This window comes from Aplysia californica, unplaced genomic scaffold (genome assembly GCF_000002075.1).
Source record: "Aplysia californica isolate F4 #8 unplaced genomic scaffold, AplCal3.0 scaffold01218, whole genome shotgun sequence".
NCBI lineage: Eukaryota > Metazoa > Mollusca > Gastropoda > Aplysiida > Aplysiidae > Aplysia > Aplysia californica.
In genome coordinates this window covers 56,853-84,103 of record NW_004798488.1, presented here as the reverse complement: position 1 = coordinate 84,103, position 27,251 = coordinate 56,853, and the positions used below count along the sequence as shown (strand labels likewise).

At 39.0% G+C, this 27,251-nt stretch overlaps 1 protein-coding gene across 2 annotated transcripts in view; it reads right to left on the bottom strand.

The window, feature by feature from the left end:
* Positions 1-7,473: 7,473 nt before the first annotated feature.
* LOC101849983 (AN1-type zinc finger protein 4) overlaps positions 7,474-27,251 on the bottom strand; it is a 24,050-nt gene continuing 4,272 nt past the window's right edge. Inside the window, exons 2-7 of one of the 2 annotated variants that reach the window (XM_005112251.3) lie at positions 19,896-20,039; positions 17,471-17,669; positions 12,946-13,090; positions 11,017-12,072; positions 9,783-9,931; positions 7,474-8,555 (exon numbers count right to left, since the gene is read on the bottom strand). In XM_005112251.3, the coding sequence (XP_005112308.1) occupies positions 8,420-8,555; positions 9,783-9,931; positions 11,017-12,072; positions 12,946-13,090; positions 17,471-17,669; positions 19,896-20,039 (1,829 nt within the window). In that variant the 3' untranslated portion in view covers positions 7,474-8,419. The remainder of the gene's footprint in view (positions 8,556-9,782; positions 9,932-11,016; positions 12,073-12,945; positions 13,091-17,470; positions 17,670-19,895; positions 20,040-27,251) is intronic. The other variant, XM_005112252.3, reaches the window with a different exon arrangement.

Sequence of the window (27,251 nt, the reverse complement as noted above, 5' to 3'; positions counted from 1 at the left end):
ACAGTGATAACACCAGACGGAAATTTCAATAGTACCTTCTTTTAGGAAGTGGCTTAATTTATTTTGTGGGAGTGGGAGGAGATGGGAAGCTGCAAGCTATCCCTAACTAATGGGAACATCCTGTTTGTTTAATTTATTTTCAGATTATGTTAACAAAAAGAAGCTATGATTTATCACTTTTTGACTGTTGTTACTTGCCTTTGTTAACCTCAGTACAGTGGAAACCATATATATGGATCCGGTGATTTTTCCTACGCTTTGTCTCTATTAAAAGTTATTGGCAATAATAGGGCCCCATCAGAGCCCAATCGGTTATAGCAGGGACAAAGGCTCGTTAACAAAGTGTAAAAAGTAAGAGAGAGAGACAGAGTAACACAGTGATGGAGCAAGCCCACGCCAGCCTGCCACTGCAAGCACACGCAGCGTGTGAAGCGAGAGAGGGCTGCGGTGTGCTGCAGACCTCGATCTAGCCCGAAATCTAGCAACACGCACACGTAATGTGTCTACTGTCCCCAACGATGTCAAGCGCAAAAGAAAATGCCTTTCAATTGACAAAAAAATGTGGAATAATCCAGGCTGTTGACAAAAAGCAAGCTCCACTGGCAGAGATTTGTCGTCAGTTCGACTTTCCACGAGGGTCGATTCACACCATTATCAAGGATAGAGAGAAGATAGTGGCAGCATACTCCAATAGAAAGTTTCTTCTGGATCGAAAGAAGATGAGACTACCCAATGCAGATGCTGTGGAACAAGCTCTTCTGATGTGGTTTAAGGAGGCAAGGAGAACGTTGGTGCCAAAACCCCTGTCCGTGGGTACTTGTGGCAAAGGAAACGACCCATGAATAAGTACAGCTGGATTCGGATTAGTCCACAAATGCTTACTTTCCTTGCATTTCTGATTTAACAGGGAACGGGTATAACAGGACATTTTCTCTACTCCCACCATCCCTGTTATATCAGGTTTCCACTGTAGTTGTAGTGCAGAAAACAATCAGAAATGAACAGCTACAACTTTGAGCCTTGAATCTGTGCTATCAAGGCAACCAGGGAAGAAAAAATCGGGGTGGGGGAACCCTAAAAAACTGGGGAAGAAAAAAGAAAAAAAAAAGAAACCGAACCTCCTTATTTTAGAAAGAAAGTCTATTTTCACTTCCATTTCAGTTCGTCTCTTTCTCACTTGTTGAAACGTTGATTTGTTATTTTCATGTGAAGAATATAAGTACATGTACATTACATATTATTTATATACCGCAGCTTCTCTTTTAATTTAACCTCTTTGCTGTGTTTTAATTTGTTGGTGTGTTGTTTTTCTTGTTATTGTTCTAAAGAGTTGTTTTTCTATTTTTTGTACAGCGTAATGTCATTTAATTTGATGTTGTTCCTACTTTTTTAAAAAATATATGTGTTATGTTAAGGTGTCTCCACCAAAACCGAATACTGACACTGGCAGGCCCTTATGTGTGATTCCATTATTTATTTACATGTAACATCCTGTACTCTTTCTTGAATTACACACGTTTAGGGTTAAAATGGCCAATCTTCGGATAGGTGGACACATGGCCTTATTTGTTAATTTTTTGTGGTTGTTTATGTGCTGTTCTAATTTTAATTTCATTCTGTTGTGAAACCTTTATTTTTCAAATTTTTACACTCTGTGCGGCTACAAATCATATTCTGGATGCTTAAAATAGAGCACAAAATTAAGTAACCTCTATCAACATAATAATATTGCTATATATGTCACCACCGAGTTGAAAGCTTGAAAATTAATGGCAACTTTCACCATTTTTTGGTGGCAACTTTTTGACCCCAAAAATAGCAACAAGCGCAGATGCTAGAAACAAGGTTTCTCTTTTTTTACAACTCCCAAAGGTTGGCAGCGGTGCATGTGTTCATAATGACTAAAAATAGGTGACACAAAGTTATAGCAATTGAGCCGATTTGTAAGGAAGAAGTCCTCTCCCTTTTTCGTTCTTATCCTCTTCAATGCTTAAAATGAAATCTGCTTTACACAAAGAAATTCTATGGTCCCGTGAAGTTTGTGTTATCTGGGCTCTTTTTTTAACAGATGTGACATGCTGCACACCAGCAAGAGGATCAGCCCCTTATCAAGGAAAAGCAAATAACAAATTTTGGCTCCATGTACGGTAAGTGTAGGATGCACTAGTTCTGCCTTTGTTGTTTTTTTCCTCACTGTGGTAAGTGAGCCAAATGCAATGATTTTGAAATAACCTCACTGTGGTAAGTGAGCCAAATGCAATGATTTTGAAATAACCTGTTTTTGTCCAGTTGCCTAGGCTATTAAAGTCTTACTTATTGAATCACAAAAGGGCTTTCTGCAGCTCAGGTCAATCCAGTTATCAAGATTCTTTCCCTTTGAAGAGCATACTGTACTCTGTGACAACATACATTTCTAAGTTGACATAAAGTTAACTAGGCCTTGAACACACTCACAGCAAATCAAATCTCTGCTCAGGGAACATGTCATTCCACACAGTCTTCAAGCATTCAAAATAACGTATGAAAAAGACAAAGGGAAACTCCCAAAAAAATGGGATTCACCTGAAATTTACTTGGTTTGAAGAAATTCAAAACAATGGCTCAAACACACTTTGCTCAACTCTTTTATCTCCGGCAAGCCGCTCCCAGCGGTTCGTGGTCAGAACCACTGTGCCAGTCAGCCGCTGACAGCGGCTCAGGCACATTCCTTTACGACGACTTCAACATTAAATTACTTTTCGGCAATTGCCATAAACAGGTCCCTTATACCAAAAGTCCATTTATCAGATGAAGAACTATCAAAATTTTTATAGGTCTGCTAGTTTTGATTTAATGACGTTTTTGTCATTTTTTGATTTAGCACCAAGAAAAGGCCCCAGCGTATTGGGATCACCCCCCTCGGAGATAAAGAGTTAATCTAATTTCTCTATTCACAAGAAAACAATTGAAAAAAGCAACAACTTCCAGACACGAAAATAAAGTCAATACCTTGAAATGTTTTATTCACACTTATACTGTGCACAATAGCACATCACAGAACATTGTGGAAGTTTCTTGTCTTCTTTGGGGAAGAATTCAAGTAAAGTACACAGAAAAACAAAACGAAAGCAACCCAGACCCACTTGCCTATTAAAACAGTGACACACAGAAGGCTGACTAACTACAACTGTTGCCTGCATGTTTAAATAACAATCAATGATATTTTTACAAATACAAACTTTCAGCTAAATCACCCCGATTTCTAGACTGGGTATGTTTGCTTCACTGTATTACTTATGCCGGTAATAGGTTCAGAGTTTTGGGGGTTTTTTGTTTGTTTGTTTTTGTTTTGTTTTTCTTGGGGGGGGGGGGGCAAAGGTGTTGGACAAACATAAAGAGACTATAAAGATCTTTCTGGAGGGTCCTGACGCCCGAGGATTTTAACATGTTGTACTCTCAACTTTGTTCTGGCCAAGGCAACTTTCTTTGAAAGCAGAGTCTGGAGTGCACACTGGAATCAGTTACAAGATCACTATAGAAGCTATGAGGCAACTGCTGGATATGTTCATCACATGCTAGAGCTCATTTATTGATGCCCATCTTTATCACAGCAAAACCAATAAAATCTGTTCAAGGCGACAGTGTTTGTTAAACCCTTTGGTATGCAAAAGCACGAAGTACATGAAATCAATGCCTTTCCCCAAAAAGATGTAAAAACAACAATCAGGATCCATAGTAAAATTATAGGTAAAATCTATATGCAGCTTGATTTAGGCAATGACTCGAAAGTAACTGCAGTCCATGTATGAAGAACGATAGATGATATGAAACACAATGCTTCCTTCAACCTCCTTTGAAAGAACAATACAAATACAAGATGAGAACGGGACATGCCAACACTGATGATATGCCATGGCGAAAGTCGAAATACGAGTCATAGCCGCCAAGTGCAAGTTCTTTGGTCATTCGACCGCTCTAAAATAAACCTCTATACCAACTAGAAAGAGAAACCATTCTTCATTTGTGTACAAATAGAATGGCTGAATATCAGCAGCAACAGCATCACAGGATAAAAGCATTAGAAATATTTACAATCTAAAACAAACAGTATAATGAAACAAAAATAATTTGATAATAACAGTCAGCTATTCACAAAACAGCAAACTAAAACTCACTCACCAAGACTGGTTAAATACAGAATTAAAGTGTAAAAGTCACGCAACGCTTGTTAACCAATAGAATAGTAATTCATTTATGCACTTCTTTACAAGTCTCTTAGTTGCCCACATCAGACACATTACCCAACTTCTAGTTTTAAAATGGAGCAGACGTAACTTCCATTTAATGCAAGTGTTAATACGTCTGTTGTCGTTACACTTTTGTTCTCTGAACGCATCAATAACATGGTGTATGAATTACAAGTCAATGTCAGCAGATAAAGCTAAATGTTCTGGCTTTCACTTCAAATAATACATATTTATGCAAAGTGTCAATAGGATGGCACACTCAATAGACTAAAACGGTTATTCACAAGTATTCTAAACATTATTCTCCATAAAATAGTAAAAAAAATCCATTATAGATATGGTGTTTTCAATGTTTTCCTCTTATTAAACAAAGTCCAACCACGAACCCTAAACACAAAACAGAGGATAACATTCTATGCAGAGCCTAATAGAGTGCAGATCACAAGTACATAAAATAAAGTCTCGACTCCCTGCATCTATCCAAGGAGTGATGGTGCAATATGAAAATTTTTGTGTCAATGAAAACTCCTACTGTTTTTCAACCAAGAAAAGAAGCTTGTGATTTCATCAACAATATGAGACAGTTGCGATGAAATAAAGTAAGTTTCACAGAAGTTGGAAGAAAAAAAAAGAAAAAGAGCAGTGAGAAACGAAGCCCTAAAAGGGCAGAAGTATGCACTGAGCAAAAAAGTGGAACTTGACGTGTGGGAGCAAACTTTGGCATGAGAATGAGAAGCAAAAGAAGCAGGTTATAAATTTGTACCAAAGTGCTTCAAAATACAATGGTTATGAAAACACATAAAAGATTTTGTGTATATCATTTTAACAAAACAAAGGTGTTTTCAAGAAACTGAAACTTTACAGAGCCAAAATGGGTGTAAACAACAGAAAACCACCATCCTCTCCTTTTAAAAGAAACATAAGCAACAATGCAAGAAAAATATATGTGTATATATATATATATATATATATATATATATATATTATGTAAAAATGTCTTTTGGTTATAAGCTCATATCATTTTTCAATATAGAGGAACAATTAGACTCCCAACCTTAAAATGGAGTTATCACACATGAAAAAAATCACAAGTAGAAATCAAAAAGTATGAAGGGAGAAGGAGAGAAAAGAGAAAGAGCAGGGGGGGGGGGGGAAATATGCCATTATAATTATCTCAATAAAATTTGAATTTAAAATTGCATAAGTCGACCAAAACAAACATTCACTCACATCCACAAAATAGAAAGCAATATCAATGTAAAGCAATGCTTTTAAAAAAACCAACCAAATAATACAAAAGCATCTGTTATTTATTTTTTTTTAAACTTGCAGATGAATAAGCTTTAAACAAAAGATCAGAAGCTTCAAGAGCAGGTTCCCTTTTTTTTTTCATCTCAGCAGATCTTGCCATATTTCATGTTCACAACTCCTTAACAAATGAAAGACAATTTCATCATGTGTCGACATAAGTCTTGACTGATACACCAAAACTTCATGCCAGTACAAAAATATATATACATGTATTGGTAAGCACTAAATAACAAATCAAAACTGTAGTCTGCCAACCATTTGTATCTCAGTCTCTATAAAAGTTTTTTTAATGCGCAAGAAACTAGGATTCACATTGGTAACAGGATGCATATAAGTGTACATAAGTGTCATTTGAATCTGATAGTTCATTCCATTAAGAACAATTATCAAAACATTAAAAACATTTATTGCCACATCAAACTCTATTCCAAGAAAAAGCACAAATAAAACTAACACAAATATGAATCTACAACATGTTTTCACAAATATTAGTTATTTTCTTCTACAAAGAGAAAGAAACATATATATAAGTATCGTTAATTACCTTCTCCCAGCTCCTATGTCTGTCAAACAAATTAGCAAAATCACACAAAGCAAACCAAGCAGTACAACAAAATACAGGAAAAGTCAAAAGGATCAAAGTTGTTGCCATCTCTGAAAACTAATTCACATTTAACTCAAAATAACACAGAAACTGTTCTCATAACTGAAAATTGCAGACCACTCTTGTTCTCTTGACTTTTACTTTCTGCTGTCCTCCTAATAATAATAATAATAGATATCATTTGTATAGCGCAAATCCCCGCTCAACAGCAGGCTCTATGCGCTTCACAATCTATACTATTACCCCAGCAGACCTGAGAGAAACTCAACTTCCTGAGAAGCATACAGTGCAAGCAGCCATTTATAGGAGCTAAAACACTAACATACTAACAAGATCTTTCGCTGTCTATGGCCGGGTACCCATTTCCACCTGGGTGAAGAGAGAAAAATTTGTGTAAAGTGCCTTTCCCAAGGACACAATGTCGGGCCCGCTGCTCTAACCCCCGACCCCACAACCTCACGATTTTGAGTGTGGTGGCCTAACCGCTAGGCCACTGACGCCACAGCCTTAGCAGTTTTACATACTGAGCAAGACAAAATCTTAACGAGATGTGTGTTAGGGAATTTGGAAGCTTAGAAAATATTTTATAATGCCTTTAACTTGTAAATGGAAGGACAGATTTGCATACAAAACAGCACATTCCATAAAATGTGAGGTGTCGTAGAAAAAAATCAGTCAGATGTCACTAGTCCTGAAGTTGAGATATTGCTGATTAAGTGGGAAAAAAAGAAATAATTTTTATGGAAAAACAGTTCTTGCATTATGAGAAACTTCCAATATTTTATTTATATGTTCTGAAAATAAAACATTTGAAATAACAAAAAAAGTGTTTTGGGGGAAGGGTGGGGGTTGGTGGATGATTTTTTAAGATGGCATTTATGTCGCAGAAAGTGAAAAGTCTCAACTTCAAACCCAGCTGGTTTATATCTCAGATTCTAATTAACATACTCAAAATCAGTAAAATCCCATTTACTGAGGAGATAATGTACTTCATAAATTTGTGATTAGTCTACACTGCTATTTTTGCGACACAGGATTGATTTTCCCATGGTGCTTCACAAATAGTAATAATTCTTTAAATTTTATCTAATTAAACCTAATGACAATCTCGGGGGGGGGGGGGGTTGCCAAAATGTGCAAACATAATTATCGCTTTCAAGATCTACTAATCCAAAAAGTATCTTCGCCAGTTACATAAAGACAACTAACTGAAATTTAACGAAAAACTAAAATAAACAGAAAATATGTACGTTTAAAAGCTCAATAGTGCAAATATGGTAAAGCCATTCAAAAGCCAAATAAACGATAAAAACAAAGGGTTGCTACAATGTCTTTTTTATTTGCTGTACATTTATACTTTTGCTTCGCTTGGTCCAACTCACGAACAGATAGAAATTTTAGAATCTGTAAGTGCAGAGGTATGCTGATTAACTATATTGACCACAAGAAACTGACAACACCATCACACAGTACTATCAACATTAAAGAAGAGAAGCTTCCTGTAAAACACAACCACTCTCAATGCAACTGACTTTGACAAAATAGCTTTTGAAACATCAAATCTTCTTTAAAGTCATCATTTGGTCCACATTTATTAATCATACTCTACCAAAGAAGACAAAATTAGAGAAGAAATATTGTATCTATATCATCCAACAAAGATGGCTTCCAAAACATCACTCTTCTGAAACACCTATGACTTCTCAAAAAGGCACAACTATGTAATATGTACTACAGTATTAATGAGGGGGTCCAAGAAAAGCCATTTTTGTTATTTATGTACCTTTTGAAACAAAACTTTCCCAAAATATACAGTATCCTTAATGGGTTTTTTTAAACTGCAGTTGAAAATACCTTACTGTTGTAAGCAAGACTTAAAACTTAAACTAAAGAAAAATGTAATTACAAATAATAAATTTTAAAAAACAAGAAATGGAGGTCTGATGAGCAACGGAACTTTTTCCAAAATAAAAAATCACAGCACAAGCATATATATCTCATGTGAATGCTGCTTGGGTAAATGACAATATCAGAAGCACTCAACTACATCTTAAGTTTTCTTAAACGCAAAACAATTAAAGCAAATCAAAACCAGTAACAAAAGTTTCTTTCTTGCAAGCACAGCCATCATGAATTTCATTCAGATTTATTTCCTCCTGGTTTCAGCATAAATCAAGATACGCTCTACTGAAGAAAAAACACAAAACAATACACATGCAGAAGAATAATCAGCCCTGAGTTAACACATGCTAACTGATTTTGTCTTTAAGCACACTCCTCAGATTTTTGGCAATTTGGGTGCACTGACAAGAGGATTACTCTGCTCCAGGAGTTTGCGACCTTCAGTCTTGTAGTCAAATGTACAGTCATGTGATTCAGCATAGCGATGGCTGGCACAGAAGTTGTTACCGCATCTGGGGAAAACATTAGAAAAACATGCAGACGGAAAAATCATAACTGCTGATACGAGTACAGAAATATCTGTTAAAACAGACAACGCCAACCAAACATAAGACAAATCAGAGAAAGTCTCAGTTGCAAAGATAATTGTTCCAAACAGTCAGTATTCCCTAGACTAGGTGTCTTCAACAAGAAAGGAAAAAACTGAAGCTGGTCTGACACTACTAATTCAGAATGGAGCCCTTACTAAATACTTTTTATGGAAATAATAAGGATGAGTATTTTGCACAATTACACAATGTAGGACGATTATAAACTCAACAACAAAGAAATGCTTACAAATTAAAGGCTGGGGGGGGGGGGGGGGGGGCGCCAACCAGCAAAGGGACTACAGCCCCTTCAGACCCTTTGAAGAAAGAAGTACAGCTTCAGTATCTTTCTTTGAACCAAGTCTCTTTAATTTTGTAATAGGTAAAAATAGTGCTAAATATTTTTGACTTCTAAAACACAATTTGGGCAAAATAAAGCAAAAGAACTCATGACTACAGCCATGAAAAATACTGAGAATCGAGTTCTTGGCATGAACACAGGCCCAGCTCCACAGGAAGCCCATAACTAGCTGGCTGCAAGTCAATCAAGTTACTTTACATGTTATCATCAATCTTTCCTCATCAATTTGGAAAGCTGTAGAAAGAAAATTTTTACAAAAGGCAAACAGTTCTGCCATTAAAGAGCTCACCCAACATTTTCTCTTATTCTAATTTATGCAACTGTATCTCAGTATCTGTGAAGTATAAACCTTTTTTTCTCTCTGATACTTCAAAGACAAGGCATATACTAGCCTTGCATACTTAAAGAAAGACCAATGGCTTTATTTCGAACACAATCCAAACTAGAAAACCCTTTACCCAACTCTGTCTATTGTAACACAGCAGCACACAATGTGTACAGACCTCACTTTTACAAACAATGAAGTCAGGATCATTGGATGGGTATCACATAACCAATAAATCAGGTCTGTATGTGCACAACACTGGAGCCAACCACCATGAAAAAGCACTGCCATGAACTATCCGCTCTCATATTACAAAGGGAGCGAGAGCCCTGAATTTGTTAAGTTATTTCGGAGGGTGAGTGTTGTCAGGATTTTAGTTTTCAAAAGTACTTACACAACTGAAAAACTAATTTTCCTGTTCCCCATAAAAGACAACAGAATGACATCAACTAAAAAATCTATTCACCTGCACTGATAGCTTGTGGCAAGCCCTGTCTTCTTGCCGCACAAAAAACACCTCTTTTGCTTTTTCTTCACTTTGACAGGGGGAAGGCGATGAGTGGGAGAAATGCGGTGTCTCTCACCAGATGCAGACACTCTCTGTAGTCTTGCAGACTGCAGATGTAACAAAAACAAAAAAGTGTGTACAGAGAATCCAATGGTAAGGTGATTCGACTTTTTACTCAGTCTTCTCATGATAGACAATTAAAAATGTGATAAACAAATAGGAACAATAACTTTCATTGATAGCAATTTAGAGAAGTCAAACAAAATATTTACTCTAACAAAACTGAAAGTACAGCTTTGGTAATAAATACTAAAACCATAAATTAAAAGCATTTGAATGAAAAAGAGGTTTGCAAAAATATATCAGATGTGGACAAAGACGTCTTTTTGAATCTCCAAGGTCATTATTTTTTCCAACCAAAAAAATTCATTAACTATCACCAGCCACATTTCATGCAACCAATGTTTCTGGCCATGACAAGCATTTTGTGGCTTGACAAACTTTCAATCTCTTCACTCAAGTCTTCAGACTCGCACAAACCATTATTTTATGCTCAGATCACTTTTTTTTTTCTTTGAATGGTCTGTTGGGAAATTCATTTTCCTACACTTTGATATACAACACATTTTAGTTTCTTATAAATTAGAACAAAATATATTTTCCAGATTACACTCAGAAAGAAAAAATGGACACCAAAATGCTTCTGTCACCGTGAAGAAAATGGTCTGGTGTGATAGGGATAGAATTAAGTTACTATGGCCAAATCTAAATTACCAGTGAGTTATTTTTCCACTAATTTGGAAATTTAAGAAGCAGATGAACACCACAAAAAGAGCACGTCAATATTTATCTTTACATGAGACGCCAATTTATGAGCTTTGTGACACTTTGTCCATACAATCAGAGCTTTTATCATAGGGAATTCCAAATAAAAAAGAAGACAAATATCAGATCAGGACAAGACTATTCATCTAAAACAAACCTTCTCAGCAACTTCAAACATGCAATACTTCGTTAGCAGCTATTCTATTGCACAAAAGGAAATGTAAAATGAAACAAGAGTTGTCACTTCAGCCAAATGTACTTGCAACATACAGTATATAATAGTGACAGCAGATTTTGTCCTGATGTAACAACAGCCATGATCACATCAAGATGTAAATAAATGCTGAGATGTAACAAGGCAACTTACCACCATCCGACTTTCAGGCGTTGTTATACGCCCAGCCTCTTGTATACTGCAGTAATTCCCCATTCGCGACTTGCTGGCACTGGACACTATGCTGCCGATGTGAGAGGAGCCAATTTTCTCAATGGAAGCCTGGCGGAGCATACCCGAAACCGTACGAGCCTCACTGCTGGTTAAACCTTCAAGAGCAAACTCCTTACGGCGAGTAGTGGTACTCGGCCGCATAAAAGAATCTAACACAAAGTCCTTATGAGATGAAATTGGTGATCTCTTGTACGGATCAGCACTAGGGTTGTTACTGGCACTGGTTGAAGAAGCCTCCCACCTTTCAGACACCTTTCTCTTCCCAATTGTCTTCCCACCTTCATCTCCACTGCCACCTGCGAAAGTCGATTGAGATATGCCTTTGGTGGTGGCTTCCTGAAGAGTTTCTAGCATGGAAATGGCTTCCCGTCTCCGGGCGGATGCCGCCGTGTAATTGTGAGGGGTTTCAGCCAGACCGCTCAATCTGAGGAGGTCCCTGCGGAAATTGGAGGTATTTGCAGGAGGAGGGTGGGGTGCAAGAGATGGGGACGGAAAATCTTCAGCAACTCTGGTCGCTGAGACTTCAGCAGCTAAGGCAGAAGCACTTGCTCCCTCGGCCCCAGCAGCATCAGCACTTTTCCTTCCTTCCTTAGGCTTTACTTCTAGTGGTGAAGCAGCAGACTCATTCTTCTCAATGACAGTCACCTCTGCAGAGGTTGTTGTGGGGAGGACTCCTGCATTTGAAGCCACAGCTACAAGTGACGACTCGGTATCAGCTGCTGCAGCTGCTGTTTGAGCAAGTGTATCAACGGCAACAGAGTAAGCACTGGCACTGGCAGCCCCTCGAGAACAGTCCACCTCATCCAGCTGTGGGCTGACAAACGTGTGCCCGACTGGTGGTAGGCACATGTTTTTGTTCAAGGTCTGGTTCACGGAGGCGGACGTTGATCGACCAGAACTGGGCAAACCCCTCAGTCGCATACGAGCAACACTTGAGTGAGGACCATGGCCAGGAGATGGTGTCTTATACTTTCTCTGAAAATATTTTTTACCAGTAAAGCTCAATAAAAAGTATGAGATGGGTTTCCTCCCTGTAACCCCCCATGTCATGCAGAAGTTTACCGTTAAATATCTTCCTTCACTTAATGTGGTAAACTGGTTATGCACAATAATGGAAATTACCAAAGTATATATCTCTTAGAAAATAATTCAACATGTTACGTTCGACACAAAACTTTGAAAGAATGAATGAAAACATTTTCTTTTTTCTGTTGTTACTACAAATTCAAAGTTCACAAAGCATTTCATGTCACTACAAGACTTTCAATTAATGTTTTAAAATCATATAACTCTAGGTAAAAAAAAAAAACATTACCATTGAAAACTCCTGAGATATATCGTTGAAAGATACACTAAAAAGATTTTCTTTCATAAAAGCACATCGAAAATATGACCCTTTCATTACAAGATCAGGAAAAAGTTAGAGAAAACAACCAAAGATTTACAAAACTGCAGGGCTTTATCAACTTTATCAACAAACCAAACCAAACATCCAGTTTACATTCTGCCATTCTTTGTAACTATCTAAACTTACATTTTTTAGAAGAACGCAAACACAACTTGGATATTTTTAGTACAAATATTGACAACTCAAAATCACCTCCTTTTACTTCCGAGGCAAAAAACAGTTTTACAAATGTACTCTCGCTATACTCAGACATTACCACACAACTAATCTATTGTCAACATGGGCATGGTGACAAAAATCAAAATCATTGAAACAGGAAATAAAGTATCTTGGCCTTAAAACAAAATCTTTTCACAATAAATCATTGATAATAAAATTGTCCTCAATCTATCCCAGGTTTGTTTATTCTGTGCCCTTGCAGCAAAATTACAAAATCTTACCTTCTTTGTTAGACTTATTTTCTCCATATTGATCCTCAGCTGGTCCATCTTTTCTTTCATCTTACTATTTTCCTCCGTCTTTTCTTTACTAGGGGTGTCTTCATCATCATCATCCTCATCATCACGCATGTTGTAGGCTGAACTGCTGTTGCAAAAAACAAATTCATCTTTAACTCAGAGCTACTTAAACTCCATATACAAAAAATATATTTCACTATAAAACAACTACAGAGTACTCCTTATGCAAGGAAATGCTGAGAAAAGCTTGGTGTGAACCGCAATACAATATTGGGACTAATCCCATGAGTCAAGCTACATTGAACTGCCAAGGACTAATCTCCATAACAGGATTAGGATTAGACTCCGTCAGACCTTGATACTTCATAAACACCAAGCAAAGTTTGTTTTTCTATCTCGGTTCATTGGAACCAATAATGTGTAACATTTTCTTTATTTAGATTTCAACTCCAAGGAGTTAAAGAAAATACGAACATACTTGGAAAGTGAATCATAGTGGCACTAAACAAAGATATACAGTCGAACCTGTGTAAGACGGCCACCCATTGTCAAGGAGAAAAGTGGCCGTATAAGACAAGTGGCCGTCTTAGGCAGGACTGATCAAGATGAAGAAAACAAACCATTCCTTTCTGAGGCACCAACCGAAGACAGCCACATTGTTGTTGTTATTGTTGTTGTTTTCGCTGAGGGTTTTTTCTTCTTTTTATCTTTTGTGCTATGGTAAAACAAACACACGGGTCGCCACCACTCGGAGAACGAGCGACACTTCTGTTACAAGTTCATGTTGACGTCCATTGTTACTTTGTTACAGACTGGGTAAACAGTAACCACTCATCTCATTAACAACTTGTGTATGAGTTGTGGGCTGGGCTTATGGCTATAGGTTATGAGGGATCACACGCCCTACCTCACCAGCAGCTGAAAATTTGTTACCAGGTACCTATTGGTCAACAGTGGGTGGGGCCGACGCAACATGACGGGTTGGAGGGACTATCTTACAACAACAACAGGTGATTTGATTATGACAGCTCGCCCACAACGCTAGGAGCTAATGCACAATTTATGACAAAACGTAAAGGAGTCACTAAGGTGGCCGTCTAAGACAGGTGTTATTGCTTTGTGTGATAGGGGTTGTGTGTCATGAGTTCTGAATGTGTAACCATTCTAAATTAATCATCAATCACAGGTGGTCAGAAGGACCATAAATGATGCAGGACATGTAAAAAAACAAACATTAACACACACACACACACACAAACACACATCCCCTTACTGCCTATAGTCATAATTGAATGCAGAAAGAAGAGAAGCCTACCCAAGCTTTAAGTTCTGATTTCGGAATAGCATCAAGCACATAATAATAGTTCATCAGTCAATGTCTGAAGATGACCAATGCATTTACAGAGGAGAATATTTCTTACAGTAAGAGAAATAGAAGAAATAAGAATTAAGACGATTTCTGTCTTCTGCTGTGGCCAATGAGACCAAGTATTTTGAGCATTTGAAAGCTTCATTTCTGTTTGTGGACGTGCACAGCTTGTGGGCTTCTCTTAGTTTCAGCATTTCTAATTCGTGAAACGTCATATGATTCGCTGCCCTCTGATTATTGCTCTCCAACTGCATCTGCCAAAGGCTAGGCTCTCCATGTCAAGGGATTAATGTTGAATTTCTTCAGAGACATTTTCAGAATGTGTTCAGAGCACTTGTTTTGGTGCTCCAATGTTACTTTTCCCTGACGGCAGTTAAAAATAGAATACTGCCTTTTAGTTTAGTTTAGTAGAGTTTTACAGCGCTTGCAACTGCATAAGGTCATATAAGCGCGCAAAACATAAGTTGGTTGCATTCACAACAGTTCAAAGCACGGCTTGTCGGTTTAGGTCAATGATTTTGTTTAAAACGTTTAAAATTTGTGGTAAAATATTCAAATTAAAAATGACAATTTGCTTTAGATTAAAACAACAGTATTTACAATTTATTGTAAGGGCCAATGGCCTTTATAAAATCAAGAATTCTGTTGGGATCAACAATGAGGAACAAATCTTGCAATTTTTTTGCATTTACAATACTTCCTTCAGGACTCTCCAAAGTCTGAACATTCTGTTAAGATGTGTCTAACGGAGAAGTCTGTGTCGCATCCGTCACTGAATGATTTTTTCATCTCCTTGTCAGTCATCATCATCATTGCCTTTCTCACCCTGGGTCAGGATATAGGCCACGAACAAACACACTCCACCTTTCCCTATCCTGGGCTAGTCGCTTGATGTCACTCCACGTCTTCCCACTTTTCTGTACATCCATTTCCGTGACTCTTCTCCAGGTTCCACGAGGTCTTCCCCTTGTAGGAGGTATTTATGTGTTAGGAGGTGTGTCCGATACTTTATCAAGGAAAAATGACTTTGTCTTTTCTGGAGACGCCCGAAAGTTTTTGCTGACCCAGTTGGAGCATGATGTTGTGAAGTTTATTGTATATTTGTTTCTTCCAGTGTGTCTCCCACAGACTGAACACTGAATTTGGAATTCTGAAATCAGCCATCTTTACAACATGGACAGCCCATTAAAATTGAGTTCTTTTAGAGTTTCAAAAACAAACTCAATGGATTTGCCCCTTTGAGAATTTGGTACAGTCAAACCTGTGTAAGACGGCCACCCATTGTCTAGGAGAAAAGTGGCCGTATAAGACAGGTGGCCATCTTTGGCAGGACTGATCAAGATGAAGAAAACAAAACATTCCCATCTGAGGTCCCAATCGAAAGTAGCCGTCTTGTTGTTGTTTTTGGTGGTGGTGGTGGTTTGTATTTTGTTTGTAATTTTTATTTTGTTGCTGACTTTGCACAAGGGTGACAATAAAACGAAATGTATCAGATGAGGAAGACCGAGTGCCATGTTAAAACAAACACATGGGTCACCATCACTCGGAGAACGAGCGACGCTTCTGTCACAAGTTCATGTTGACGTCCTTTGTTACTTTGTTACAGACTGGGTAAACAGTGACCCCCTCATCTCTCTTACGATTTTGCGAATGAGTTCTGGGCGGGGCTTATGGGTTATGAGGGATCACACGCTTACCTCACCAGCAGCTGAAAATTAGTAGCTATTGGTCAACAGTGGGAGGGGCCTACGCAACATGATCGGTTGGAGGGACTACCTAACAACAACGACAGGTGATTGAATTATGACGGCTCGCCCACAACGCCAGGGGCCAATGCAAAATTTATGACAAAACGTAATGACAGGTGTTATTGCTTAGTGTGATAGGGGTTGTGTGTTCAAATATGGTTGCCACGGCCGTGTTGGACAGGTGCCCGTTTTACACAGTTAAATTATATAGAAAAAACGCAAGGGGGGAAAAGGAAAGTGGCCGTTTGTACAGGAGGCCGTCTTATAGAGGCGGCTGTCAGGGCAGGTTTGACTGTATTTGTTTAGTATCTTGTCCTGCCATTTGATGCTAAGACTTCTCCTGAGACATTTCACAAGCTTTATTCTCATACATAAAGCTACATGAATTTCTGCATTCATATTTGAAGCTATCAACATTTTTCAATGTTGTATCATGAATTTTCATTTCAGGAGGGATGGCTTACGTATCACCAAGGACAGGCAAGAGGAGAACAACTGCTCTTTTTAAGAACTACTTGTCGAGCACATAAAATTTTACCTACAGCATCATATAACAGTGATTAGCAAAGTAGGAAACGCCTGAAAGAATCCTGATTGTTATAAAATGTCACTTCAGCAGCCCCAACGGTTTAGAGTTTCAACAAATAAAAACAAAGCTGTTCGAGTTATGGCTGATCGCAGATGGCATGTGCCTCTTTTGCTTCAAACAGGAGCTGATCATGTCTCGCCACACCAAAAATCATTCACCTTCCAAAGCTCTAGTTTAGTTTTAGTAAGGTTTTACGGCGCTTGCAACTGTATAAGATCATATGGGCGTCCAAACGGGGAATCAGGCTTACTCTGCTCACCTCTCAAGCCTCAACAGTACAAAGTCTGCTTCGACTGTCAAGGCACCCCAAATTCATAAGAGAGTAACAAACATACAAAACAAGTAGAGGAAAAATGACAATAGTAAGCATGAGGGGAAAAAAAGTAGCAGTCCCCCCTATGTTGTTTCGGCACAGAATGAGCTTGACATTGATAAATCAGCCCATTCACAATTCTACTGAGCATAAGAACAAGTAAGTATAATAATAATAATGTAGATCATTTCTACAGCACCCACTCCCGAGTGAACACAGCTCTTGGCTGAATAGCCTAAAGTCAGCAGCACTTCAACTTTATAAAAAGATATTTCCCCAGCAATACTTTTACAACAAAGTTACACTTAATCCAGGAGCACAACACTGACTCAGAAAAAAACCCCAGCAGTTTAGTATTTCAGCATGCACTGCTAGAGGAAGATAGAATGGGTATGGATCCAATCAACCACCCACTCTACCAGAGGCGCTCATTTTCCAAGTAATCCATAACAGTTGTATGAAGTATACAAATAATAGGAACTACTCACTATACAGCTTCTGACTCAGACAGTGGTGTGAGGCTGCCATCTGGGCGAGGGTCAACCACTCGGAAAAAGTTCAGTTTGTCCCCTTCTCGAAAAACTAGCAGAGTCACATTACTGTTGCCAGGTAACTTGTCCAAAATTTCATCTCTGTTTGCTTCCATATACTCTGCCATTTCTCTGATGGCAGAATCTTCCACTGGAACTAAAAAAGAAGATAACAAATAATGGATCTGTCATTTATACATCACAACAGAAATGCATTAAAATGACAATGTTGATGACCTTGATGATAAAAACAACAAGCAAAAAGGTGAAAGACACAAGACAAGGAACAAAATTAGTCTAGTCATCACAACTAAAAAGACTTCCAATTATCACAATAAAAATTCAAATCGAACTGGTGATGGGCATCTCAAACTGTACTCTCACTTATGACTTGTAGGCTCTGGAGAGCAGTAGAATTTTAGTTGCCGCGGGGAGTTCCCCGCCGGGCGCCTTATCACGTCGGGGTCACAGGGGTCAGCTCCCTGTCGCCGCTCTGTCTGGGCCAACTTAATTTTTGGTACTTTTCAACGTACAATTTAAGGTGTATCCTTGTATTTATGGTAATTCTCATTTAATGCACCCAAAGCATGCATTTCTGCTCGAGACTCAAAAAAGAACGGACGTTGTAACTTGTCTGGTTATTTCGTTAGACGCGCTGGAGTCGGCAATGCTAAACTGTAATTTTTTTGGGACTAGCGTGAATGAAAAAAAACCAATATAACAAAAGGCATCGTCAAAATCTGTGGAACTTTTGGAACATGAACGACATAGCATTGGTGCAGATACTCAGAAAAGATGGTATCTGCGCATATAATAGAAAGCTGTAATTTTGCAACTTTATCCATCAGGCACACAATTCGCTATGAAGTAATTCCTCCAAATATAACTTTACGTGTCTAATATAATCGTGAATATTCGCATATTTTCTCGAAAGTTTATAAAAGTCACCATGAAGTTTCTCTATGAAAAGTATAAATCGATTTTAGTGCTAGAATATATCTTCAACGTAAATCTAATACACGAACAGCATCAGTTACACTCCAGAAATTCCTTACTTTTCTTAAAACACTAAGTCTAGGTTTTGTAAGTTGACTGAATAATAGGGATGACTTTTCGTAATTGGGTTATAAGAATAATTTCTAGCTTTCCAGGGACACTGAATCAGCACCAGACTTTTCCAGCTTTATTTTTCGTTTCTATGACCATTTGCAATAATTGACAATGTGACTGATTTCTTTACATATTGTGTCCGCGCATATTTCCGACGCAAAAACTAAGAATGAATGTGTTAGCTGTCAATATTTTTATTCCATACAAGAAGTTTATCTCTACCCATGTCTTTACATGGTTTTGTGGGATTTTTAATCGCTTAGATTCTATATTATATCTTTTTAGTTGTATGCAGGCTGCCACAGACACAGCATGATTCATGAACAAACGCAGAGTAACTTTCTCTTGTTTAATAGTAAAATAAGAGCTAACGCTGATAGTCTTTAGTTTAAAAATGCAGATGTGCATCTTTCTTCTCTTATAACTTGACTATTTCTACTCGCGCAGATTTAAGATTTCTCATGGTAAAAAACATGATATTCGTAGTCAGTTTAACACAGATTTTGGAGAGATCTGTCATGCCTTTTTAAAATTAACAATCATTTATTCATAAGTTTGTAACTAAAATAGGACAAATTGGGTACTCTACAAACACTGGTCTAGAACAAAAACTAAGGCACTGAAATTAACAATTCTAACGCAAAATAAATCTCAAGACATTGAGCTTTTAGTACATCCGCGTAATGGTTAGCTATGTGGGATGGGGAAGAAGTTATATCGTTTTAAACATAGTCAAAAATGCGAACTTCCTAACCGACACCGGCAAAGTCGACTCAGGGCTCATTAACCTGTGACTCCGGCGGGCTGCTGGGTCACGCGAACTAAAAGTAACAGAAACGGGCAAAAAGTGACGTCGTGTATATATAGACTAAATAACTACAAAAAGACAACATGTTGAACAGCAGCTTACATGCAAAGAGCTATTTTGCACGATTGTTGTTGTTTTGTTTGTTGTTTTTTTTTGGGGGGGGGGGTTAAATATCAGAAAAGAACAGGGAATCAGAGAAAATTTCTTTGATTCAGTCTTTTGAAAAGCATGATATAAATTCAGAAAAAAGCTTATTTTCTTGTTGGCATTCTAATACAATGGATATTGACAATACTGGGGAAAAAATAGAAAGAAACATCAATTCACTTTCACCATATTTCAGTCTTTTATTCCTCTAGCTTTTCCATTTTCATACAATCAAAACAATCCTTCTGGAAAAAAATGCACTTTCACTATATATCCATATGTGCAAAAAAAAAGTAACATTGATCACTATAAACTTACTCCTTCGGGTGTTGATTGGACCTCCCCTCATTGCAAGCACCAACTTCAGTGTTGCCCCATTGTGGATGTTGTAATCATGTAGGCAATAATCATCTTCAAGCTCAACTGACTGCCAAATCAGGTGCTGGTGTGAAATTGGAATGCCTGTGGAAAAAATTATCAAGAAAAGCTGAAAAGGAGTATCACGAAGTACAGTAGTCTCCGCCTAAGATCCCGGTGCTCGGGAGCAAGGAAATGCGGGATCTTAGGCGAACCGGGATCTTAACCAACGAACCCAGGGAAGAATCTATGGTGACCCTTGCTAAGGCTCACAATCGGTAAAATGGTCTCCCTCCATTCTAAAATGAACTGACGTGATCGCTTGGTGGGTTTATGATGTATGGCAAGCAAAGAGTGGTTAATGACCTATCACAATGCATAGTGGGATGAAGCGAGCCATTTTCACTTATTATCCTATCATGAGTCTCAAGATCTACACTTATCCAGTTGCCACTCCACCTTACCTGTCGAAAAACTATAGCTTTGCATCTCTGACCGAGCGCCCCCCCCCCCAAACCGCCTTTGTCGTTACACACCATTATGGAGTGAATACACAAATTAAAATTCAGTCTGTCTCGCAAATTCAGGAGAAGAGACAACCTCTGCAATGGTCAGGGAAGCGTTCAGTTCAATGTGATCCCGCCTGGAGCGAACGTATAGGCCCTACCCACCCAGCGAGTGATGTAAGTTTAGGGGGATAGCTCAGGTGTGAGTGCCATGTTCGGGGAAAACAAACGTGTCGGTCAGTTCACACTCCGGTGTGATCCCGTCTGGGGCAAACTTTGTATCGCTTCATCGAGTTTTACAACGTGTATGTGATCAGATTCACGATAGTGGCTGATCTTTGACGTGACGGGCAGTTTATCGATCTCAACTTTTCACTCTTAGTTGATCGGCTGTCCCGCCCGCGTTTTTGTTCCGCAAATTATTATCTAAAATGTGGGATCTTAGCCGAAAGTAGACCTTCAGAGTGAATCAGGGCGGGATCTTAGGGGTGACTTTTGTATAGTAAAAATTCTGTTTCCTTAAAACAGCGGGATCTTAAGCGAACCGGGATCCTAAGCGGTGGGATCTTAGGCGGAGACTACTCACTACTGTACATAATTTGTCATAAAATATTTTCAGTACCGCCAGCAACTCATCAGAATCAAAAGGACAATCCATGAGTCAACTCCCTACCAAAATGAAACAATAGCATTTGTTTTGTAAAATAAAATTTTAATTACTCCAGCGTGACACTTCATACTTCACAAAGTTCACAACATTATAGGCCTTGACACATTTCCACTTAAATTATACATGAAGAAAATTAAACATGACTGAAATTAAAATATAAAAAATATATATATCTGAATATCAGTGCTGACAGTCCAGTGAAGTTGAGAGGACAAAATCACAGAGAGTCAAAATTACTGTTCACTGCATCTTCTTAAGAATTGGTAAAAGTTTAAGGAGATATTATATTTGAATTCTAATTTGTTGGCGAAGAGGGAAAACAACAACTTTTACCATTCATTGGGCAATGATAAAGGGGATGATGGTCATAAAACTAATAAAAGTCAGAGAGAAAGGTGTTAGTGGAAAGTAAGCAACCATAAAGATTAACTCTGTTTTTGTTTTTTAGTAGAGGTTTTACGGCGCTCAGTAACAAAAATAAAAAAGAAGGGGGGGAGATAAAAATGATTGATGTTTGATAGGAAAAAAGGAGCAAATCACACCAGAGCACCCGCCAACCACCCACAGATTAACTCTTAAAACCCCCATCGGACGCTGGGAGCTTAGCACACCAGGTATAGGTGACTGTAGAAAAAACAGCGGGAAACTGTGGAAAAACTCAGGGTTTAAAGAGTTAAGTTTAAAGCTTTTCAAATTCATTTTATAGTCCAAAGCCTATATATTATAATTATACTAGCTGGGCCCCCTTTCGATGAAAGGGATGATCGGTGCTTTAATATCAACTAAAAGTCATTGGCCTACTATATTTACACTCTACTGGAATGGGGAAATAAATCTTGAGAGATGCAAAAAATGAGAAGGTCTAGATCTATACTCTCAAAACAAAATGCGCCTCATGAAATAACACTTCCGGATTTTCTAAAATTACAGAGACAGAAGCGTCGGCCTACAAAAAGCGATCAGCGAAATAAAGAAATTTAGGTTTTTGCAGCAAAACTGTCTCAAAACTGAAAAAAACCAAGGGCGCCATGATCTGGCGAATATTTTAAAGAATTTTTTGGCGAAAACCGCATGTGGATCGATGCAGCCATTAAATAGCCTTTTGAATAGCAAAATTCGGCCACCACAAATAGAATAGATACACTGCTTCCACCCGTTGAAGCTGAAAAGTAAGGGAAATTCTGCAGGGGGTCTGGGGGGCCGCATAGGCCCCCAGCAGTGTCCAGGGACAGCGTCTTGGTGGGTGTTCAGGGGGCAAAGCCCCTGAAGAAATTGAAATTTAGTGCTTTTAGAGGGTTGACAATGGCATCTGGGAGCCTGTTTGAAGAGATTGCCTACAAACCATACATTTATTTTTTCACCAACATTTTGTCTTGTTTGATTTCTTCACCAAGATCAACAAAATATATTTCCATTGATGGCAATGTTTAAAAGCAGGTTCCCCTTCCATTGCTACTATAATTCAATTAATTTGTCATCGCACCATTGATAGAAGGCAAACCTGGGAATAATGAATAGATATGTACCTTCACAATACAGTTACCCGGCGTATACCCTATTTTCCTTAAATTTCACGTCTGAATGTCGCACGTCACAACCTCGGAACACCACTTCAAATTATTCTTGATTGTAGTACTTCTAGGCTGGCTTTTTTAGCATAAATTTCTTTCATCGAGGCTCTTATCGCGTTCCCGTGCCGTAGAATCTGCGTATTGATCATTTTTCTAGATCTATACAAATTTGTAAAAAAAAGTTTCTTTCTGACAGTAGTTTTCCGTCTAAGATCACAAGTCAATTTACTTGATCAACGCGCAGATTTTCCAGCCGCGGCAGCAATCCGAATGATACAAAGGAGGAAACCGGGACAAAAAGTTTGCCAGATTTTAATCAATCCACAGGTAAAAATGTACTGCTGACCAACCCACAATGAATGCATAGGGCACAGCGGGATAATGGCCGATTGCAGGAAATGTGCAATCTAGCAGGTTTCTATAACATTAACTTATTGCCGAGAGAATTACCGCAAATTTCCGTAACTTATACTCCTATAGACGATGCGAAGGCGAGTACGGATCTTTTGCTACGGAATATCGGTAGTCCTACCCTGTCGCAGCTTTTTAAGGAGGGAATTGATAATGATGGAGGAACAAGTACGGAACTGGCAGAAAGTTCGGATTTCCGTAAAAATACGGAAGAGTGGAAGCACTGAATTATACCCTTCATTTCGATTACAGTCAAACCAAACCTGCCCAAGATGGAATCTCAAAGCAGCCAGAAAAAAAATTCCATCTATGACAGCCTGGAAATTTTGGGAGACCAGAGTGCAAGCTGGTTAACATTTTTTTAAAATGTAGGACGTTTACGCCCCATCAGTTTGAAGGTGGGTTTCCACCAACCCCGGCTGAGAGGGATACAACATCCCAGCAAGCAGAAAACCGAAATATTCATGAAAAATTCTCCCCATAAGGGAATCGAACTCCAGTTTTTTTTGCATGCCATGACGAAACACCTCACCAAGTCACTACAATAGTATAGTATGTGGTGGGATCACGGGTAGCCTGTGTCCAGTCAGCAAGCTGTGGTCAAAACTTCACATTTCGGAATTTCACAAGCCCTATACTAGCCTCTCTGACAGTGAAATGGCATAGATAGCACTCTTAACAACATTAAATGCCACCTGTGCTTGCATCTCGTTAGAACCACCGTTTGACCGATTAAATACAGAAATGATTGAAAGTCTCCTTTGCTTCCACCCTTAGGCCCTTCCAAGCATTGATAAAATTAAGCACTCAACCAATGCCACCCCTCCTCTGCATATATCATATCAACAATTCGGAAAACTATTTTCTTGGCTGGCTGTATGATCAGAGCAGCAGTACGTTTGAGTAAGGGTAGGCAAAAGGGTCAAAGTAAAACGATCATTTCCAACTGCAAAGCTAATGTTTCTGCCTCACATATTTTGGGGAGGAAGGAGTTCCGCAGAGGGCCAGCACTTACCGTGACATGGTCCACAGAGCAAATTATGTTACAGGCTAACAAGAGTTAGGGTTAGGGTTTATGGTTAAGGTTACGGTTAAGGTATAGATCTACCCCGCTCAAAATATCCCCTCTTTTGTGTGTTGTTGGTTGTCCGGCCCTCTGTGGAATTCCTTCCATATTTTGACTTCAATTTAGACTACTGTTGTAGAAGCCAGCATTTAACTTAGACATTTAATAATCTAGATCTAGACTAGACCAAAACCTGCTTAGCCTAGATCATTATTAGTCGGCCGGCTCTATTTCTCCGAACGCTCGAGAACATAAACTTGAACTCTATTTCTCCGGTATCCATTCTCAAAATTTGTTGGTTATTTACGAAAGGAGTGGCCCATGTGTGTGTGTGTGTGTGTGTGTGTGTGTGTGTGTGTGAGGCGTGAAGGGGGGGGTTGGGGGTGGATTCGTGAAAAATTAATGGAGTCCGAACAGACAAAAATTATATTCGGACTCTAAGAATTTCTTAAATATTTCCAGCATTTAAGAAATTTTTTTTTCGTTTTAATGATAACAATCGAGACGTGAGCTTTAATATCCAGTTACTAGATCTATCTAAACTGGCCCCAGAACAACCAAGTTGGGTTGGCCTGGCCGGGGGCAAAGTTATTTATGTCGACCAATGAGACTGCGCGTAGCGACCACGCACTCTTGGTGGAAGAGGTGTTGGGAAGAGGCCACGGCCGTCGGGTTTGTGTGATGTGATTTTTAAAAAATTAATTATAGAAAAACTATAACACACAACAACAAAATGAAATTAAACGTATGGAAAGACAAATGGTGCGCACCCCCCCCGGGCGGTGCCACTGACAGAAGTGTCTTTAGGCCATTTCCAAAGGGGGGACATTTCTCGTACACATGCACAATAGAATTATTGTAAATGGGATGATTCTTTAATGTCACGCTCATAACTGTGTCTGATCTACAACAGGGAACTGCTGCTTTTTCTTTCCTTATCCTTACTACAGTAGTCTCCGCCTAAGATCCCGGTGCTCGGGAGCAAGGAAATACGGGATCTTAGGCGAACCGGGATGTTAACCGACGAACCCTTTGAAGAATCCACGATGACCCATGTTAAGGCTCACAATCGGTAAAATGGTCTCCCTCCACTCTAAAATGAACTGACGTGAAACCTTGATGGGTTTATGACATATGGCGAGCAAAGAGTGGTTAACCTCGATGAGCTATCACAGCGCAGAGTGGCATGGGGCGTGCCATTTTCACTTATTATCCTTTCCTGAGTGTTAAGATCTACGTTTAACTAGTTGCCCCTCCCCTTAACCAGTCGAAAATTTATAGCTTTCCATCTCTGACCGAGTTCCCCCGTCCCCAACAGCCTTTGTCGTTACACACCATTACGTTGTGAACACACCAATTAAAATTCAGTCTTTCTCGCAAATTCGCGAGTAGAGACAACTGCTGCAATGGTCAAGGAGAGTTCACAGTTCGATGTGATCCTGCCTGGAGCGAACGTGAAGGCCCTACCCACCCAGCGAGTGATGTAAGTTTAGGGGGAGAGCTCAGGTGTGAGTGCGATGTGTGCGGAAAATAAACGAGTCGGTCAGTTCACACCTCGGTGTGATCCCGTCTGGGGCAAACATTGTATCGCTTCATCAAGTTTTACGTGTATGTGATCACATTGACGATAGTGGCTGATCTCCGACTCTACGGACAGTTCATTGATCTCATCTTTTCACACTTGGTTGATCGGCTGTGCCCGCCAGGGTTTTTGTTCCGCAAATTATTATCCAAAATGCGAGATCTAAGCCGAACGTAGACCTTCAGAGTGAATCAGAGCGGGATCTTAGGGGTGACTTTTGTATAGTAAAAATTTTGTTTTCTTAAAACAGTGGGATCTTTAGCGAACCGGGATCGTAAGCGGTGGGATCTTAAGCGGAGACTACTGTATTGTCATTTTCCCTCTACTTCTTTTGTATGTTTGTCACACTCTTGTGACCCATATTTGTGTGGTGCCTTGATAGTCGGAGCAGTATTTGTGCTGTTGAAGCTTGAGAGGAGAGCAGATTAAGTCTGATTCCCTGTAAGGACTTCTCTGTTGACATCCACCCCTTGGCGCTCATGCCCTATGCAGTTGCGAGCGCCGTAAAACTTCTACTAAAACTTTTTTTAAATAACAAAGGGTGGTGGAAGTTATGATGCTGTAGTAGTGGTGGAAAGACCCTGAATTGTCCGTTACTGTGTACTTAGACAGTGCTCTGAGCAATGAGAGCGCAGTCTTTTGACTTTTGACACAATTACACAGTCCTAGTAGGTAATTTTAGTTCTAATTCTGGTTTTTCGTAAAGTTCCCTACGACAGTATGTAACCTCCTTACTCTCACATAACTCACTTAGAAGCTGAGTCCGAAAAATAAAACATTTTTTTTGGACCCGAGTCCAAATAGATAAAACCCATATTACATTCGGAGTCGAGTCCGAATAAAAAATCTAATCGGACTAGATCTAGAGTCCGAATAGAGCTGACCTTTTTTCTTTGGTTACATGAACGAAGGATTTTAGTTTTTGCTTTGCAAGTGGCTATTCTCCGGCGTCGCGCCGGTTAATAGATTAGAAGCTATTCTCCAGCGTCGCGCCGCTGATCTAATACTAATAATTTGTCGGCACAGATTTGCAAATTATACACCTCTCTCATCTGTTTGTCTTGGAAAAAAATACCCACAACTTAACCACTTCGTGCCACTTCCATTGATACAGACGATAGGTTTTCAGACACAAACTGCCCCAATTCCTCTAACTTAGTATTATGTTGGGTGCTAGAAGAAACGTGTTCACAACTATTGAAGCGAGTTCATATAACAAAGAGTGAACACAAAAGAAGAAGTCACATTTTCACTGTTTACAAAAATGGAGATATGACAAGAAAGCACTGAAGTCTCGACATATCAGTTAAATTGATCGAAAATTACAACAATAAGAAATATAAGTTAAACAGCAAGCTATACGATAACTATATGACTAGACAGGACTTTAGACACAAAATCACGGAAATAAATGAATAACGCAGTGGCTACGTTCACAGCGCCGTGAACGTAGTCCGCAGGCTAGGTTCACGGCGCCGTGGACATAGTCTGCAGGCTAGGTTCACGGCGCC